This window comes from Strix uralensis, chromosome 11 (genome assembly GCF_047716275.1).
Source record: "Strix uralensis isolate ZFMK-TIS-50842 chromosome 11, bStrUra1, whole genome shotgun sequence".
Lineage (NCBI taxonomy): Eukaryota > Metazoa > Chordata > Aves > Strigiformes > Strigidae > Strix > Strix uralensis.
In genome coordinates, this window is record NC_133982.1 from 20,485,795 (window position 1) to 20,504,296 (window position 18,502).

An 18,502-nucleotide genomic window follows, 5' to 3' on the forward strand; every position below is an offset into this window, starting at 1 on the left:
TCCTGATTCTAGATTACAGTGAGTCAGATCTGACTTATTTGGATTTTGGCAAATTCTCTTCCCCACTTTTTCTGCCAGGTTACATCTATGTTGCCTCTTAATAGCACTGCAAAGCAGACTGTAACGAAGCTGAGAATCTGTCTGATAAGCTGTCAAAAATAAGAACTAAGCTTTGAAAAAAATCTCAGAATTACGGACATAGTCAGTTGATAAAATAACACTTGGAATGAAAGCATAGCTACCATGAAAATCACAGTAATAAACAATCTCTGGGTAATCAGTGTTGAATAATCAAACTAGACTTTATTTCAGAAATATCAAAACTACGTTGAAGAAAGCTAAAATCTTCAGTTACTGGAGAAGCAATAAAATAATCTACAGAGGAATGTCATGCCAATTGCAATAACAAACATTTACAGCACTGCTTCCGTATAGCATGCATACTTAATCAAAGACAAAATTAAAGCAACAAAAGATGCTATGTGTTAACATTTGAAAACTTTAAATATAAAGGAAAAACATGAATAAGAAATTTTGGTAATAAGAAAAAATATATGTCCAAAAATCTTTATTAAACACTGTACAAAACAAAATATTGCACTTTTAAATCAGACAATAAATATCTACAAAAGTATCTTACAAATGTTTTCTTTTAATTTAAAAAACTGCTTAAACAATCAAGACCCATTGCTGATTAAAAAGGTAATGATCAGGAATATCCTCTCCTTGCAGTCAGCCTTGGACATAATAGTCCACATTAAACATTTTCTATCATTTTCTATACAGTAGTGCTAACCTAATTTTCAGTGATGCAAACCCATTGTGCAGGAATGCTGCTTCTAAAACTGTTCTTACAGCATACCCACTAATTAGCATGTAACATAGTTCAGTAATGTAACACAAGATCCAAGTCAGTACAAGCATTCAGGCCTCCAATATGTGCAGTAGTTTGGAAACTACAAAAGAAAAAACCATGTATCTGGTGCCTCCTGTGGGGGTCTCTCTGTTTACAGCCCTAATGAGACAATCTGCAACATGGGGAACAGTTTACCTGGGACTATCATCATCAGAATTTATCAGCTTGCAAAAGACTCAAACGGTTAATGGTCATGATGAAAAGTCATCTTGATGGAAAACTGCTCAAAACAGATTTCTTGCACTTGTCTATCTTCATAATAATTATTCCTTGGACATTTTTCCCCATTTAAAGGGGGGAAAAAGAATTTATTCAAGACAGCAAATCTGACAGCCATGTTTGGCCAGTTACTGGCTCCCCATTTTGACTTGATGTGCAAGAGAACAGTGCTCACAAATGTTTCATTCACAGCTCTGACAAAGAAGCCTTGTGTGTAATTTAAAGTCAGTAGAAAAGTCTAATCATGCCAGAACTTCAATTGTACTTCAGTGACTGGAGAAGAAGAATAGAAACAATGGAAAATGACACCTCATTTATTCAAAACAGATCTACAGCTGTTTTGAAAATTGTACTAGCATCTACAATTTCTTCTACTGCATACACATAAATATAAGCATGAAAAACTGAATGTACTTCTGTGTATCCATCCGACAGCTAGTATCAGTAAAACATATCCTGTGAGATCAACCTTAAGCTCAAGCTGTTTATGAAAATGAAACCGCTGTCAAAAAATTTACAGCTACAAGCTACAGCTTCTATAAATTTAAAAATTGTTAAATTTGATAAAACAATAAAAACAAAACCTAGGGGTCATTAATTGCTGCATTCCAAAATTCTTCAAAGGATTTTGTGACTTTGTTTTTCTCATAAATTAAGGGCAGTAAGCACTACCTGGTGCTTTTAGATAATGCTTTTTCCCCCTAATAAAATTATAATGTGATCGCCTGTAAAATTTTACAGATGATGTGCCATGATATTATCTTCCTAATCCAGACACGAAAATGTTTAAAACATTAAAAGTTCCATTGCAAAGGGTGGATAATAAAAGTTCCCAGAAAAAAAACCCTGTCCAGCATATCAATCTGCAGTACTGTTTTTTCATTAGGCCCATGTTTCCATTTAACTGTTATGACTAATGTCTTATTTACAAGTATATACTTTGAGCAGGCTAGTTTAATGAACCTCTCTTCTCATCTCTTCACTGCAGCATCATGAACTTTCCATAGAAGAGTTACATTTCTTGACATGATTGACAACATCTTTGTTTGTAGGTGTCTATCAAGCATAACTTTAGTTGCTTTACAAATGTACAGTAGTGAGTTGTATCCTTGCACTCGCCTTCTGAAAAATATATTTAAACATTAAAAGGCTTTATAATGGACAAAAGATAAATAGTAGAACTTATCATCGTAATTGTAAACAACTGATGAATTCCTGGTAGGTTTGTCATTATTTAACTATGCATTTCTGGCAGCAGTGGATTCAAAGCTAAACTAGGTCACAAATAAGAGGTGTGATTTCACTGCATTCATTTACCTATTGTCTGTTTCAGAAAACTACCCCATCTTTCAGGAATTAACAGCTTGGTTGGAGACATGAGTCACAACTGGCACAGTCATGTAGGGAAATGTGCATAAAACAACTTCCTAAATATCCTGTTTCTAAAAGTGCTTTTGAGGCTTTAATATCAAACTGGCCTAACTCAGAGAAAAATAACCCCAGGATTATGAAGTGCTCCTTGGAGAGGATAGTTTTACCTTTGATGTACAATCAAATGTTTGCAGAATCATTAGTGTACAACTGTGAGTCATTTCTAATATAACTGCTACAAACTATTATTATGCTCATATAAATAAACATTTACATACTGCCACAGGATGTGACATTGCAGTGTTGCCAGGTCACTGGTCTCTTCCTCCAGCCACAATACTGATCAGCCACAGGTTTGTTACTCTTTCTGTATACACAGTACACTCTTCTGGACTGAAATCCACTCCCACAGTCCACACTGCAAGGCCTCCAAGGGCCTGTCCTCCAATAGACATCACATGCCTCTGAAGAACAGTTTCTTCTGACAGGAGACCTGTGGAGGAAAATAAATGGCAGTTACATTTTTACTTTTGTGCTAAACACTTATTCACAGAATGACAGAACCCATGTCGGAAGGGACTTCTGGAGACTGATTAGTCCACACTCCCGCTCACAGCACAATAAACTAGACCAGGTTGCTCAAGACCGTCTCCGTTTGTGTTTTGAGTATCTCCAAGGATGGAGACTCCACAACCTCTCTGGCTAACCTGTTCCGGTGTTTGAGAACCCTCAGAGTAAAAAAAGTCTTTTCTTATATGTAAGTTGAATTTCCTGTATTTCATTTTGTGCTCGTTCATCATGCCTCACTCATGAGGAAAGAAAAGACAAGGCCCTGTTTCTTTAAGCCAATTCCTTAATCCTGGAATAGAAAAGATGTTTTACCTTTAGGAAAACTTATCTGACCCTGAAATGTTGCACACTGGATGCTGCAAGTTCTTTGTGCATAACCTCTCTCCTGAACACCAGTAATATTTCTATGCTGACACTGAACTGCCTCAAGCATTTGAAGCTGCCAAAGTGAAATCCTGGCTCTTAGTAGTAAATGGCAGCTTCACCATGTACTTCAGTGGAGCCAAAATTTAATTGTGTGCACAGCAAAAATGCTTTAAAATGCTCACCATTCAGGAGCACTTCTGTAGCAAGAAAAGAAGAAGAGCTGGGTTTGGTCATCTAGAAACATGGTAACAATTCCCATTTATGTACTTGTTACCCATTTATTCCATGCTCTTCATTGCCCTGCCTACACATTTTGTCTGGAACAAAGTTTTGTGGCCCCAAGCCCTCGGGTTAGTTTTAATTTGTCTTTAAATCACTCTTTTTGAGATTATGGTGTTTCATAGACACTGCCATTCAGTCATGTGCTATAGCATAGCTCCAAGTGAATCTGCTGGGTAAGATTCCATGGAGGTGTAAAGCCTGCACTTTTCATATTGAAAGGAGTTGCTTAAAGACAGTAAAACAAATTAACAGAGTTCTTACAAATAATGTGTACCTTGAAGTAAAAAGTCACACCTTCTCAATCATTCAGTTTTTACATACCTCATACACACCTCAACAGTACATACTAAGAGGCAGAATGAGATCTATCTCTGTGGCGAAGCACACCTTATTTCAGTAATCATCAACTAGTAAACCAATATACATGGTCCACAACATAAGGCCCAGGAAAACTCTTATTTTATAAACTTTGGGCAGCAGTAGGCCAGAATAAAGAGTAATATCAGAAGAGACCTAGTTCAGCAGTAATAAAAAAAGTTATGACAGATCACTCCAATTTCTACTTTCTTTTTGGGAACCAAGATTCTCTCTAGCTTTGCCATGAGCACAGTGGAAGACACTGATCAAATCCATTACCCTCCTTGGGTTCCTGAATTCAGTGTGTACAATGGGATGACCGTTACCACCTCCTTTCCTTGTGTTTGATACATAAGAATTTGCATATTTATACTGCATCGACAATCATGTATCTTTAATTTGATCATCTAAAGAATCTAACTTGTACTGCTTCAAACTTGTACCTCTTTCTTTCATCACAAGAAGAGTTTGGCACCAAAGATCCATTACGAAGTTGACATATAAAGTGACGATGCTGTAAACCTACAGGGCGGCCTACACAGCGACCAGAACACTAAAAAGAGAGAAAAGGATGAGAGGAAAGAAAAAGAAACAATCAGGTTAATAACAACAGAATTACCCTTCTGGGCAGTTACCCAGCTACACATCCCAGTCATAATTCTTGATCTGTATTTCTCCATCTTCAACCTTATCACGCCTCAGTTTGGATAAGTCCTGGATATTCTGGATTCTCTGCCAAGATACTGACTTTCCTACCTATTCATAAAGCTAAATCCATTGTCTATTCTCTCATCATTTCACACCTCTAGTGCTACAACATTCTTTCTGTAGTTCTGACAATCACAAACTTGCCTTGCTAATATCTGTATCAGGAATGCGGTAACTAATTTTTTTAATTCATTACTTTGCTCATTGAATAGTAAATACTCTGTTAATAATTATAAAAATCATAGCAATATGAACATAAGTTTACTGCACAAATGAAGAAACAGAAAATATGAGAAAGCAGAGTTCTGTGTATTAAATATTACTGCAACCGCTTTTGAAGCACATTCATAGATCTTTCTTTGGGGACTTCACAAGTACAGCTATGCAAACTGTGTTCTTATAAGACTGCTATAAAAGCACTATACTAGCTTAAAAAATTGAATACATAGTAATGGATTAGCTTATGAAATATACTGAAACTAATACTCTGGTTTCGGATTATGTCTTCAACAAATAAAAGTAGCTCAGACATCACAAAATGAAAAAAAACATAGGATTTGTAATTCACTGGTTTGAAAGGTAATTACAACTAGTGCCACATAGCTCTTCCTTTGTGCAAGAGAGTAGACGGTCAGCCAGTGGTGTGATGACACCAATACTTCTATAATATAAGGAGTTTCCAGACAAACTCTGTCACTTACCTGTCCTTTTGTCTGTATTGTCCCCACGGTACACAAACGACCCACACAGGGTTTCCTTCCCACAGGACGATCTCTGTGTGTACAAGCAGCTGGCAGCAGTGTCAGCACACTGCCATTGGCTTTTACTTGTTGACAAGTTACTTGTCGATAGTGAAATCCATTGCCACAAGATGCAGAACACTCAGACCATGGACTAGTTACCCACCTACAGGACACAAATTTATAGCAACTATGAAAGCACTGCAAACTGGCCGGTAGTTTGTAGCAATCTGTTTGCAAATAAAAATCAAAAGAACCTGTCCTTGCAAGTTTTAGATGTAAGAAAAGGTAGAATCAGCTTTTTCAGTTGTTTATCAAGATCTCATAAATTTGGTGAACTGACGACTTCTAAGATAACTGACTCAATATATGCTAACAGAAGTGACACTGCTTGTTACCCAAAAGGTTATATTAGGTAAACCCTACAGACCCTGCTGGATTTAACATTTCTGAATGAAGAACAGTGTACTTTTCCATAACTTATAAATGAACTGTTCTGATTTACTACTAAGGCGACAGGTGTCATCACTAATCCAACTTTATTACATCAAGATCTTGCTAGATAATGGCTCAAGCTGAACATGTTATTTATTGATTAGAAGTTGCAAAGATTTCATCTGCCTTGGCAGATAGGAACAATAGTAGAGAAGCAGCAGGTGGTAATACAATTTATTTGACTCAATCTTTTTATAAATCTAAGCTAGAAATACAGAATGGGGCTTTATGTGTAGCACAACTGTGATAACAGGAAAAATATTCTATTGTCTTTAGCAATTATTTCATTTTTCTTACAGTCAAGCAGTTTATATCCATTCATGGACAATTAATCTTTTACACTCCGGACCCTTGTCTTTTTGTCCTTTTCAAAGCTCAAGTACTTCTGCAAACATTTGGTGCAGCACACACACAACAAGTCAGCAAAGCCTTAATTTGGCAAACACTTAAAGCACAAGTACATGCTTAAACCCTTATATTTGCTTAACTGTACTTCTATGCTGTGCTGGAGAGAAGTGATTAAACACAAGCAAAACACTTTGAATAATAAGGGCCCATGACACTGACCGTACATCTAAAGCCTTTCTAATTCTATGGATACTTTCTGAAGAGTTGCCTTGGGATCAGAAAATCGTGCAGAAATCAGTAAGTGGGGAAAGGGAGAGGGAAGTCTGAACATTTTGCACTTCCATCACAGGGAAGGGGGGGAGGTTAGAAGCACTAGGAACCAGACACAGGGCTATCTTCCAGGCATCTGGGATGCTCTTCCTATATAGGAACTGTGGAATACTTCATAAAAGAAAAACAATTTGTATGTTAGCAGAGATGCATAATTCAAGGTAGAGTTAATTATGTTACTATACACACAATTCCCTTCCACTGGTAAATTCGTAAAGCTAAATTAAAAGCAAAACCTAAGCATTTCAATAAGAGAGAATTTAGGTGCCAGTCTGTTTAGCCGTATGAAATAACTGAATGGTTTTTGTGCTGAATAGTCTGGGTTCAGTGATAATCAGATTGTTAAGTCATGCACTGCAGTCCACCGAAAAGGCATGACCTTGCTCAGGGGAGCATCAGGCCCTCTGGTATCCTCCTCTCTGTCATCTGCTCTGAATGGCTGGATTTTAAGAGGGAAACCTGCAACTGTGTCTATGTGTTTCAAACAGTTCTATTTCAGTATTTTTCCACTGGCAAAGAGTTTGCTTGTTATGGGTTGGCTAGAGTTCAGATTCACAATTTAAGATGATCTGGTTTTTTGGCTGCTAATAATGAAATATAAACAAATTTCTCCTGATATTTATCTGTTGCTATGTTTTCTGTATTTAGAACAGAGTTTAGAACATACTGGCAAGACACACTCCCCCAATGTCAGTTAAGGTCTTAACACTTCTCTCCGAACATTTTCCAGCAAGGGACAACTCCAAAATAAGTGCATGACTTCTCATCCCTCACAGATTTTTACTTTGCTGACAGTGATGGCCAATTCTTTTAAGCAACGGAAAGCACTTGTTTTGAGGACTCCTGTGGGATTTCCTGCTAAAAACCTAGAGCAACGCCTCGTTGAGCTGGAATGCTCAGTGCAACTCAAGAAGTCTAGAGGTAAGGTTTTGGCTTTTGGAATCAGATGTTGTGGTATACTTGCCTGTGATGTAAAGATTTTCTGCCCCAAGATCACAAGGTATCCCAGTTGATCCAGCAAGAAAACTGGTAGGGAAGGACATGCAAGGAGCATGACACTGTGGTGAGGGGCATTAGGGACAAAAGAGGCATTCCACAGTAAACATCCTACTCAGAGCTCTGCTGGCATGGGAGGAGAGGAGGTGAACACAGAGTATTCTGGCTGCTCTAAACACGACGAGTTTTCTCTCTGTGCATTGGCGCAGATTCCACAAAACTAGCACATCACAGTGTCTCAGAGAGACCTCCAGCTTAGCTTTTCAGGTGTTAGTGTCGTGGCAGCAAGACTTGCTGCAGCAGCACGGAGACTCGCACACATCTCATTTCTTCATTTGAATCAAGCATTCCCCTATTCGCTTGTGATCCATTTTCACATCTCTCATGCTTTAGGGCTCAGGATGAAATAAAACCCACATTTCAGACTCAGAGTATAAACACAGAAATAATTTCAGGAGGTTGTGAATTCATTTTAATACACAAAGAGCACATGGAAATAGAGTAGAAAGGAGTTTACCAGGCAGGGCAGTCATCTGTGTTGCATGACTGGTAAATAATCACTGGTTTTTGCAGCTCTCTGCATAACGATTCATTTACTTTCTGTTTCTCTGCATTCATGCACTGTAGTCTTCTGGAGCGGGTTCCTGAATTCCCACAGCTAGCAGAGCAAGTACTCCACTCAGCATATTCCCATTTATAATCTAAAAAATGCAATTGGAAGTAGTGTGAGAGGTACTATACATTGTAACTGTGTCACATTTTAATTGGTTTGGCAGCATATTCTGTAAACTAGATAGATACCGCATCCTCTGTAGAAAAGCAAATAAATATTTCAGCATTGTGAAAAGGGACCATAAGCCAAAGTAGAATTTAGTCCTACTCAGCTTCCCCTCAAGTTCAGCCCTTCCATAAAAACATGAAGTTCTCTAGAAGGCAAATGGGATCAGCATATGTGCATATGAAGGGCAGAACCTGGCTCACAGTAGGAACTGATGAACTTCTTTTAAAATTTTCATAACATTTTTATACAATGAGCATTAAAAAGAGGAAACTGTAAATCAGGCTCTCTACATTTCCTGCTGTTCTACAGTAAGTTTATTCTGAAGAAAACTCATCTTACTCCAGACACTTCACATAATTTCAGGATTTAAGAGAATCCTGTACTAAACTATAGAAAAGTATTTAATGCATAAATAATTTGCCACTGAGGCATCTGGCAAGATGAAAAAGGAATTTGTTTTAAAGAGCGTTTTATATTAAAAACCAATCACCTCTAACAATTACTACCTTTATATTTAGTCACAATTCCACACTTACCCATTCCCCCTCAATTATTTTTTTTTGACACTTGGTAAAAGATGAAGTACTATGCAATGTTGACAGATTTTTATGTGATCACAGAAGGAGTCAGATTTTTCTGTAATAACCAAGAATAATTGATAGCTACCAGCTGTGTCCACAGGTTCACTCTTCCAGCACATAATGAATTCTTTAACTTATTGTTTTTCAATGTTTCGTTATTACTTCTGGGTTTCTTAAAATAATACAAAAGGGCCTTTTTCAAAGTAGAAATAGTTAAATTTACTGACTGCAACTATGATGGAGAGACTGTATTGTTTGTTTAACTAGGATGATACAGCTCAGAAGTGCCCTCAATATGCCTACTGTGCAAAAACCACCAAAGGAGATTTTGCAGTCTTACAAAGGTATGGGTATTTCAGTGATGAAACATTTACACAAGCATCAATCAGAGTTAAAGCTCACAACTAGAAAACAGAATCTCCCCAAAATACTGGCCAGCCTGACTGGAAAGGGTATTGGGCAACCAAAAGGCAGTGCAGCTAAAGGCTACAGGTGGATAGTTCAATACCTGGCTAGACCTGTTCAGAAATTCTAACTTTAATGAGATCTATATTAGGACCAAGGCCTGGATATCTTTTTTGATAAACTCCATTAGGATATTTCCTGATGCAGTTCATTAATATTTTGATTTACTTTTGATTTTAAAAATAAATATTTTGATCACAGATACGTTTCAGTAAAATTACTTTGTAAATGTAACTGACTCCACAACCCCATGCATACCAGAACCATTCTCACCCACTGGCAAACACTCATATACAGCGTAGGGGATTTGCAAGATCTGATCTTGCTGCTTGAGCCCTTTGCACATAAACCGTAAGTCAAATCATATTGATAGGTTAGTAGATAAATCACATACAAAAACTTTCAATTTCAACAGATACTTCTTTTTAAACCTGATTTGCAGTCCCTGGGTATTGACTGGTTAGAGGTTTGGGTTTTTTTTAAACTGTCATATGGAGTTTGGTGCTTTGCTGCCAGACTCTTAGTAGGATTTAAGTTCCTAACTCTCTTTTCTAAAGCCCAATTATAATGTAAGTAATTTCTAAATCACTTTAAAAATTTAAACTTTATAAAATTTTTGCAGAAACAGCCTATTGTCCTGCTGGTGAATATGAAAGATCCTTGTCAAATTCATCTATAATCCTCAGTTGCACATTTTATAACCTGCTAATAGAAATGTAGTTTTGTGCAAGCACATTACATTCAAGAACGTTACAAAATGTTCTTGAAAACCTAATATTGAAATTGATGAGTGCACAGTGTGCCCTAAGTACACTGATATGTTTAAATGTGACTACAATAAGGTGGCTACCATATGATGCTGGAATATGACACTTATATTAAAATTATTTTTATCATAATTAAGATATTTCCAAAGATGACCTCGAAGTCACTTTTGTTTCAGTTTGGTGGGCTGTCATGGAAGCCACTTCTGTGATTTGTTGAAGGGGGAGTTGAGAAAACCTGCCTGATTTAAAACTGTTTAAGCAGTAAGACACTGAATCAGGCAACATTCTCTGAGCTTCTCAGCTACACAGGTAAGAAATGAGAACCTCCCCGCGATATTTGGATACACATTAACGCCCATATCCCACTCTGATTATAGACATTGTCTATTGACTTAAATGGGACTACTCACATATGTGGAGTTAAAACATGTATTTATGAATTACTTTCTATGTATAAAAGCAGGTTAGGTTTCATGAAAGCCTTTACAGAGTGAAAGAAAATATTTTAAAATGTAAGAATTTGTCATATAATTTTCAACAAACCTTCCTTCTTGACATTTACCCAAACTGACATTAGTTTTGCACTAGTTGAAGTCCAACATTGGAATTGTCCAGCAAATTGACCAGAGTTGGTGTTCACCTCTAGGATACGACCCCCAACCAGGGTTTGGTATTCCAAGGTCTTAACTTCCTCAATTGGACTATCTCCAAAAAGCCAGTGAACTGTATTTCTGTAACTGGGCAGCACCGGGCAACCTAAAAATCAACAGCATTTTAGCAGATTTTTCTAAACACTTTGACATGTTTGTGAATGCATATGTATGATTGTGTGATTTTACATAAAAGACCTTACCATACCAGTCTAAATGAAAACAAGAGTATGTATAAATTCACTGAAGTCCAAGCTATGGCCCAAAATCCTGACTGCCCCTTTTCCCTTTCAGTACGTTCTTACAAACTTAATTTCTATATGAACAAAGGGGGTGGGGGGAACAATTATTTAAACGGAACAAAGATTTCATCCCAGACTCTACAATATGCAAGTAGGTTTGTAATGAAAGAGTTTCTGTTTTGGAAAGGAGTCATAAACACATTAAATTAAATTGCTGCATTTTCACTCCACAGGAACAAGCAGGGATGGAAACAGAGGTATTCATTTAGACAGAAAAATAAAAAAACAGTTCTAAAGCCCATCTGAATCCCCTCCCATCATTTTCAAGTGAAACTCAAAGAGAAATTATGCAGCTTTAGTGTCATGGTGAGTCACCTAGATGATGCCTAAAGGGTTGCCATTTGAAAACATTTTTTGAAAAGCTGAATCAAAAAATAATTGTGTGTCTTACTCTGAGGTTCCCTCCCTGATAACAGAAAGCTGAGATATGGTTAGGAAATCCAGAACATCACCAAACCTGGACTCTTGGGAATTAAATTAAAATGGGGCCCCCTCCATTTTAATGAAATGAATAAATAATATCACTTAAATGACAAAGCAGAAAAGACAACATACCTATTCTTAGTGGATCTCCAGGTACCACACTGACATTTGTACCAATTCCAGATGCCATTAGGACACGCTTTCTTCTGCTTCCCTTTGATAACAGAGTGTTAGTCTCTGTAAATCTTTGATCTGTAACACATTGCATAAAATCTCTTCTTAGCAAGAATTAAATCATGATGCTAAAAAAAAAAAATTGTATCAAAATATCCAACATGCTAGTTATGAAGCAGAAGGATAATAGCGCTTTGGAATTCTTTAGGATCAACTTCATTTATGCAGTTAAATTGTCTGTCTAACAAATATGCTTCAGATATGTCAACAGGGAAACACAGAAATTATTTATAATGTTTATGCAAGTTTCTAAATTAATCAAATTTATTGAATTTTATTTATTAGAAAAATAAGCCTGTAACACTTAGTGTAAAAAGAAGATTTACAGGCTGTATGATCTATTTCCTGTTTCTCATGACAATGTTATTTATTATTTCATTAGCAGTCATTCACACGCAGAAATTTTAAGAAAAATAATTATCTCAGTGGAATCAGGCCAATTCCTCTGTTCCATTAGATGGAATTATGACAAAGTGCTACAACAGAAAAAAGAAGAAAATCTTGCAAAATCTCATTATGCCTAGAGATAGCATAATGTATGCAAAATCATATGCCTATCACTATAGCAACTCCTCCTTTTTATCATATGCCAGACAGAATAACTGCCAAAAATGTGGGCAATCTGTCAGTAACACACAGTTCTTGCCACTTAGTCAACATTTCTGTTTTAATGAATGTGCATAGTATCTATGATTCTCCTTCTAGAACGGTTTAAATCTTTTGTTATATTCTAACTTCTGCGGGTCATTTTACATTGGTTCAACATTTTTCCTCAGTGTGCAATGTCCGTACAAAGCCTCCTGCTTGTCTATGTAAACACTGGGACAAAAAAGTCTCCACAGAACCACAGTGAGGCCAGTCCCATACAGACAAAAGGTTAGTTGCCTGGACAGTCCTTAGGAGCTTTTATGAGAAAGGCTGCACAGATTTTGCTCTGCTGCTTGACTGCCCCAGGTCAGGCAGTAATTGCTGTAGTGAAGTCCAAAAGGCTGACATGATGTTGCTTTAGACAACATTGAGACAGTGCAATCTCTAAGTCCTGACACCATAAATCCTCCCATTTCATTGCAGTTTTGCACAGCCAAAAAAATTGCAGTATTTGGCCCTCTCCTATCCACTTAAGATTTATTTAAACTAATGTCACGTGACCAGGAATAGAAATGAAGTTCAGACTCTTTTGATCAATCTTCCCAGTCACATCGTTATAATAATATTCCTCTCTGGAACATCTGAAGTTTTGATGTACTCCAGGAAAACTGAAATCAAGAGGGGAGCTTCAGTCTACACCCATCCTCACACGGAGACTCCTATTATGTCTTTGGTACATCTTCCTTGGCCAACAGATCCAAACATCTATAAACTGCCCTACACATGTGTGCCTAAGAAAGCAAGCTTTGTAGCAGCATTGGCCATGTATAACTGCATTGTACTTTGTACAGCAAAATAGTGAGAAAGTTAATCTCTAGAGCTGAATGATCCATTTATTGGAGCTATTTGCGAGGCATGATTGTATTATACAGTATTACATTATTAATCTACTTACAATAGAGTCATTTAAATGGAGCTTTTCTTTACATTTTCTATTCTGAGAGCTAGCAGTTCATATTCAGAATTTTTTGTTTTCCATGGCCCTATGTTTTATTGGCCTCTATAATTAAAAAACAAAACCCAAAACCAGCCTTTGCTGTCACTTCACTGCATTTCCCCACAGATTTTCTAAATAACTCAAGCCTGCCCCATTTCCCTAGATAAAAGCACTGGGAACAACATAATGACAGTGGATTTAATTTTCTAATGTGTCTGCTGGTTTAAGGGCTGATATTTGTTGCCTGGAAGCAAGGAGATGGAACAACGTTTGAAAAAGTCACAAGTAAAACCATCTTACCTAGATCCACTATTACAGGAAACACAAAATAGAGAACAGATCCCAGGGAGTCAGATGCAATCAAAAATTCCAAGTTCATAATAAAGTGTTAAATATCCCCCCAACTATTTTATTGGCTAAACTTCATAATCGAAGTGGGTCACTGTTGTTAACAATAAGGAATTCTCATTTAGCACTTACCAGTTAAGTGGAGAACAGACGCAGCTTCAGCTTTTCCGAGAGCGTTAGTTGCTCTGCAAGTGTATGTTCCTGCATCTTCATAGGAAACATTCCTCAGAAATAAAGAGCCATTCAAAACCAAGAAAGAATTGATTTGTAGAATGTCCTTCTTAAACCATGTTACGTTTGGTTGGGGAACACCTTTAAAATGCAAATAATTAAAACATTTATTGTGAGAGATAAACCATAGGTTTTATATTATTGCTACCATAACATCCAAGAATCAGAAGTTCCTTTGTCATTTTTCACCTGTAGTGTAAACTAAAGTAACAACATTGCAGCAAGACAAGTACTTTTTCCACTCACAACAAAACCTTCCAGTTGTGAGCCCTATTAATAATTCAGCTTCCCAGTAAGATTAAAGGTTAAGCACTGTAAGGCAAACTCACAGAACAGCTTTAAAAACTGCTACCAGTGCTACAAAACCAACGTGCTCATGTGTCTTGCCTCTGAAAGATGTGAGACCGTTAACCCCAATCAAGACCAAGGGACATAAAGATCTGCACAGCATCTTTTCATTCCACCTGCATCCCAGAATACATGAAGGAAGAAATGATTATTTAAAAAAAAAAAAAAAAAAAAAAAAATGGAGGCAAAATATTTCTCTTGAAGAAAAAAAGGATGTATTTATCAATTAGATTAGAAAATACACCTGGCCAATTTCTGCCAAAAAGCTTCGAAAACTTCGCCAAGTTGCAGATGTCATATATACAACTTGCAGGAAAAGGAACAGAAAGAGCTATTAGCAACTAATCGAGGGGCTCAGTTGTTAAGCAATCTCATTTACCCTGCTATAGAAAGCCAAAGGTCTATCATCATTCCTACTGTAACACTTGAACTCTGAGAAACTCAGCATTTGCAGATAACTTGTCATTCTAAATTTTAATGAAGGAATGACTTTGAACATTTATTTTTAATTAGATGATTTTTCCACTGGCGCAGTACCACCTTTGTGGGAGGACTTCTACTGTTGTATTTTCCTCAAACATTTGCCTTTAAAAAGATATTTTGCAAGTCGGCAAATCAGACACTTCATTGCTTGTGCTCTGGTTGAGCTGCTGCAGCAGAAGGGCTCTTTCAAAGATTCAAAATCCTAGATAAATCACTGGGTAAGTCTGACCTGTGTGGCACAGTGACTAGCTGCAGAGGTGCACAAAGGTGCAGGGCGAAAGACAAGTCAGAGAAGTTAAACCGTCTTTCACCTGAACTCGTTTATTTGCTAAATATATTGATCAGTGTTCACTGAACACTACCAAAACAGGTTCTGCTATAGAAGCCGACGTGAATGTGGGACATTTGGAAGTTTCAGCCATGTTGAATGCTAATTCAGTCTCCTCTCTTCACAGATCATTGTGCAGTATCACTTTACAGATGATGTCTTCATGATGTGGAATAGCCTTTAGGAACAACTTTAACATTTCAATCACTGGCTTAGCACTTCCAATGCACACCTCAAGTTTTTCCTTTACTGTAATAGGAACCAGACATATTTTTTGGAACCTACTATTTCACTGAAGGAAAAAGCTCCCCCCACCATTTTGTCTAGAAAGCGAGCAGAGAGAAACAGTCTCTGCATAATCACAGATTTTATTCTAGACAATTTAGCAGCTGTTCAGTGCTTTTAAACTCATGAGATTGTATTTTACTGAACAAAACTGTATAAAACAAAGTACAGATCTGCAGAGTGCACAAGGGTCCAAAAAACCAGGCTGTTTTTCAAGTTTCCAGAAGAAGCTTTATGCCACTTCAAAAAACCCTTTTGGATTTAGGATGAGGTCTTGTTTTAAGGGTCTTTTTTCCATTTTACCCCAGCTTTCTGGCTAAAGTGTATCATTCTCAGACATATTTTTCCTTTACAGTGTACTTTCCATGGCCATCCAGGCATATATACTTACTATACAGATGGGCTGAGGAGGTGTTGTGAGGATGCTGAGCTGTTTTAATCTAAGGCCTAGAGGTCTGCAGCCAGACTACCCTCACTGGCACCAAAATCCTACAGACCAATCAGAGTCAAAAATAAGCCAGAAGCATCATGGTTGAGACGGGACTGAAGTCAAAAGATTTAAAGTCAAATTCCACAAAACACAAAAATGTTTGGAAAGGTTAAAATTTAAGCTTTTAACCTGAGCCTCTATCAAACTTCAGCACAATATCGCCCCATGATACAGTCCTCTCTCTGCTCTCACCACAGCACTCAGAAATGTACCTCACTCCTGGGATTTAACTAAAGTAAAAATATTTCTTTCTTCCAAACTTGGTTTGTATCCTAGTTGTCCCAGAAAAACTGCCATGTCTCTACTCTTCTACTCACATCTCATTCAGAGACAAGTAGAGCCTTTTAAAACTCAGACTGGAGTTCAGTTTGCAGACGAAATCTGCAGAATAGCTTTGCTTCTCATTTTAAGTTCAAAATCGGGTATCTGTCACACACCTTAAACTTAATTTAAGTTATAGCAAATGATTCCTCTTTCTTTCTCCAAAGTGCTGTATACGTTTCTCTGTAGGGGAAACAAGCAAGTAATACCACACACAGGTAAATCAGACCATTTCTCAAGTGAATAACGTGAATACACGAACATAAATTCTAGGTCTAAGGAGAAATGTGGACAGAGCCCTGCATGGCAATCCAGCAACCAGCCCAACTGAAATGCGCAATGAATCCATCCAAGCAATCTTAGAGGTGCTGTCACTTACAGATAAAGTGTGGGGGGGGAAATCCATGAAAATACATAATGGAAAAACAACACTATATTATGCATTATATGTGGTTATCACACACTGTCATTTTAAAACAGAGTTACTGTTATCTAGATACCTTCAGGGTCCATCTCTTCACAATAATTTTGAGCATCTTTCAAGTTTTTGCATTTCATGGTTCCTTTTCTTTCCCCAACCTTTGTATTATGTGGAAACCAGTTCACTCTCTGAGCAGGAGATATTGGACCATCTGCTTAAGAACAACGTATTTGCAATCAAGCTCCTTCTGTGTGCTTCCTCATGGGTTTTTGGTTAGGTTGCCATTAAGAGTATTAAGGTAAATCCTCAGCTCGAGCCCTGAGCTATGGAAAAAAGATGCCTTTCAGAGAAGAGTTCAGGGACCTATTACTGGCTGGAGTATAGCATGAAGGGAGGAGAGGGGCAGGAGAGGAGAGGGGGTAGGACTCTGCACACTCTGCAGTTAGGACATAGTGATATGCTAGAAATCAGGGGCCTCTAACCCAAAACTGGCCAGCACAAATGTGATATAAAATTTTCGGAGCTGTGCATCTAGAGAGATGCAGTAGAGAATCCAGCCAGAAGAAAGGCTTATTGTGTGGTGCTATCCCATCTGCTGATAGACACCCTATAAATGGATTAAAAAAATAAAGCAGGAGAAAGACATCCCTTATAGTCCAGCTCCTTTGCATTCTTCAGCAAAGCAGCATGTACATTTCAAGCTCTTCCGGACAGCTTCAGTTTATCTGTCTGTTCATATTGCCAGTGAAAAACCCTTTTCTGCCATAACTCTCATGAGACACATTGAGTTCTTGTGCATACTGTCATTTATGGAATTCCTATTTTACTGTGGGAAGATACTGAAAAAAAATATTTTAAGGTACGCATTTACTTTTTTAATAGTGTCTGTGCTTAACAGTGCTTTGCATAAAACTCCTTCTCATAATAGCACGTAGCACAACCCCAGTATGCAGTCTCCATTTATGTATTTCAGTTGAAAAAGCTTCCGTCATGCAGATTTTCAATGCTTTTCCTTTAGAAATTAGACTCCATATTTACTACTCCTGAGATAAGACTTTTCTTCGCTACTGGTATGCAGCGTTGTACACTGAGTTAGGTCTCATATCAGCTTCTGAGAAAGCAGGCAAAGTATACAGTTCCCACATTCCTCTTGTGACAAGACTCTTACAGTAGCACTGTGAAAAGCACCGATTTCCCTACACAGAAATTGCAGGGTAAAGTTCAAGCATACCATCAGAAAGCTAGAAAAGCTCTTTTTTTCTAGGCAAATAGTTAAGGCCTAAAATCTGTACTTTATCCTTTAGTATTTATGTAAATAAAACTTTAAAACTTTTAAGTACCATTTTCTTATCCAAGTAGAACCTAAACTAAGCAAAAATAAGCCAAACACAAGGCCTTGGTGTTTTCTGTTTTTCTTTTTTTTTCTTAAAGAAGCTGAAATTATACTTAAGCTTTGGGACATATCTGTAGGACTTCATGGAGGAGGACTTTGTCTGGTGTGCAAGGCTGAATTTTACTACAGATGCTTGACTCTCTTTTACATAAAGGTTGATTCATACAGGGACTTTACATGGACAAAAATAACATTCACACTGTCTTCAAGAGCCTTTTCCATTACAGAATTGTAGCGAGAAGACTATTAACAGAGATGTTTAAAAGCTAATTACATTGAATTTTAAAAATATTTCCGCCTCACTGCTATAATTTTCTACCCTCTGTTCTGACTCAAAGAAGTTTCTACTGTTGTCACTTGTCCTTTCC

The 18,502-nt window shown here is 37.3% G+C and overlaps 1 protein-coding gene across 1 annotated transcript in view; it reads right to left on the reverse strand.

Annotated features, from left to right (window-relative positions):
- Positions 1–283: 283 nt before the first annotated feature.
- ADAMTSL3 (ADAMTS like 3) overlaps positions 284–18,502 on the reverse strand; it is a 186,911-nt gene continuing 168,692 nt past the window's right edge. Inside the window, exons 23-30 of the mRNA XM_074880017.1 lie at positions 13,967–14,146; positions 11,800–11,919; positions 10,836–11,048; positions 8,216–8,399; positions 5,491–5,695; positions 4,525–4,634; positions 2,785–2,999; positions 284–2,257 (exon numbers count right to left, since the gene is read on the reverse strand). Coding sequence (XP_074736118.1) covers positions 2,148–2,257; positions 2,785–2,999; positions 4,525–4,634; positions 5,491–5,695; positions 8,216–8,399; positions 10,836–11,048; positions 11,800–11,919; positions 13,967–14,146 — 1,337 coding nt within the window. The 3' untranslated portion in view covers positions 284–2,147. The remainder of the gene's footprint in view (positions 2,258–2,784; positions 3,000–4,524; positions 4,635–5,490; positions 5,696–8,215; positions 8,400–10,835; positions 11,049–11,799; positions 11,920–13,966; positions 14,147–18,502) is intronic.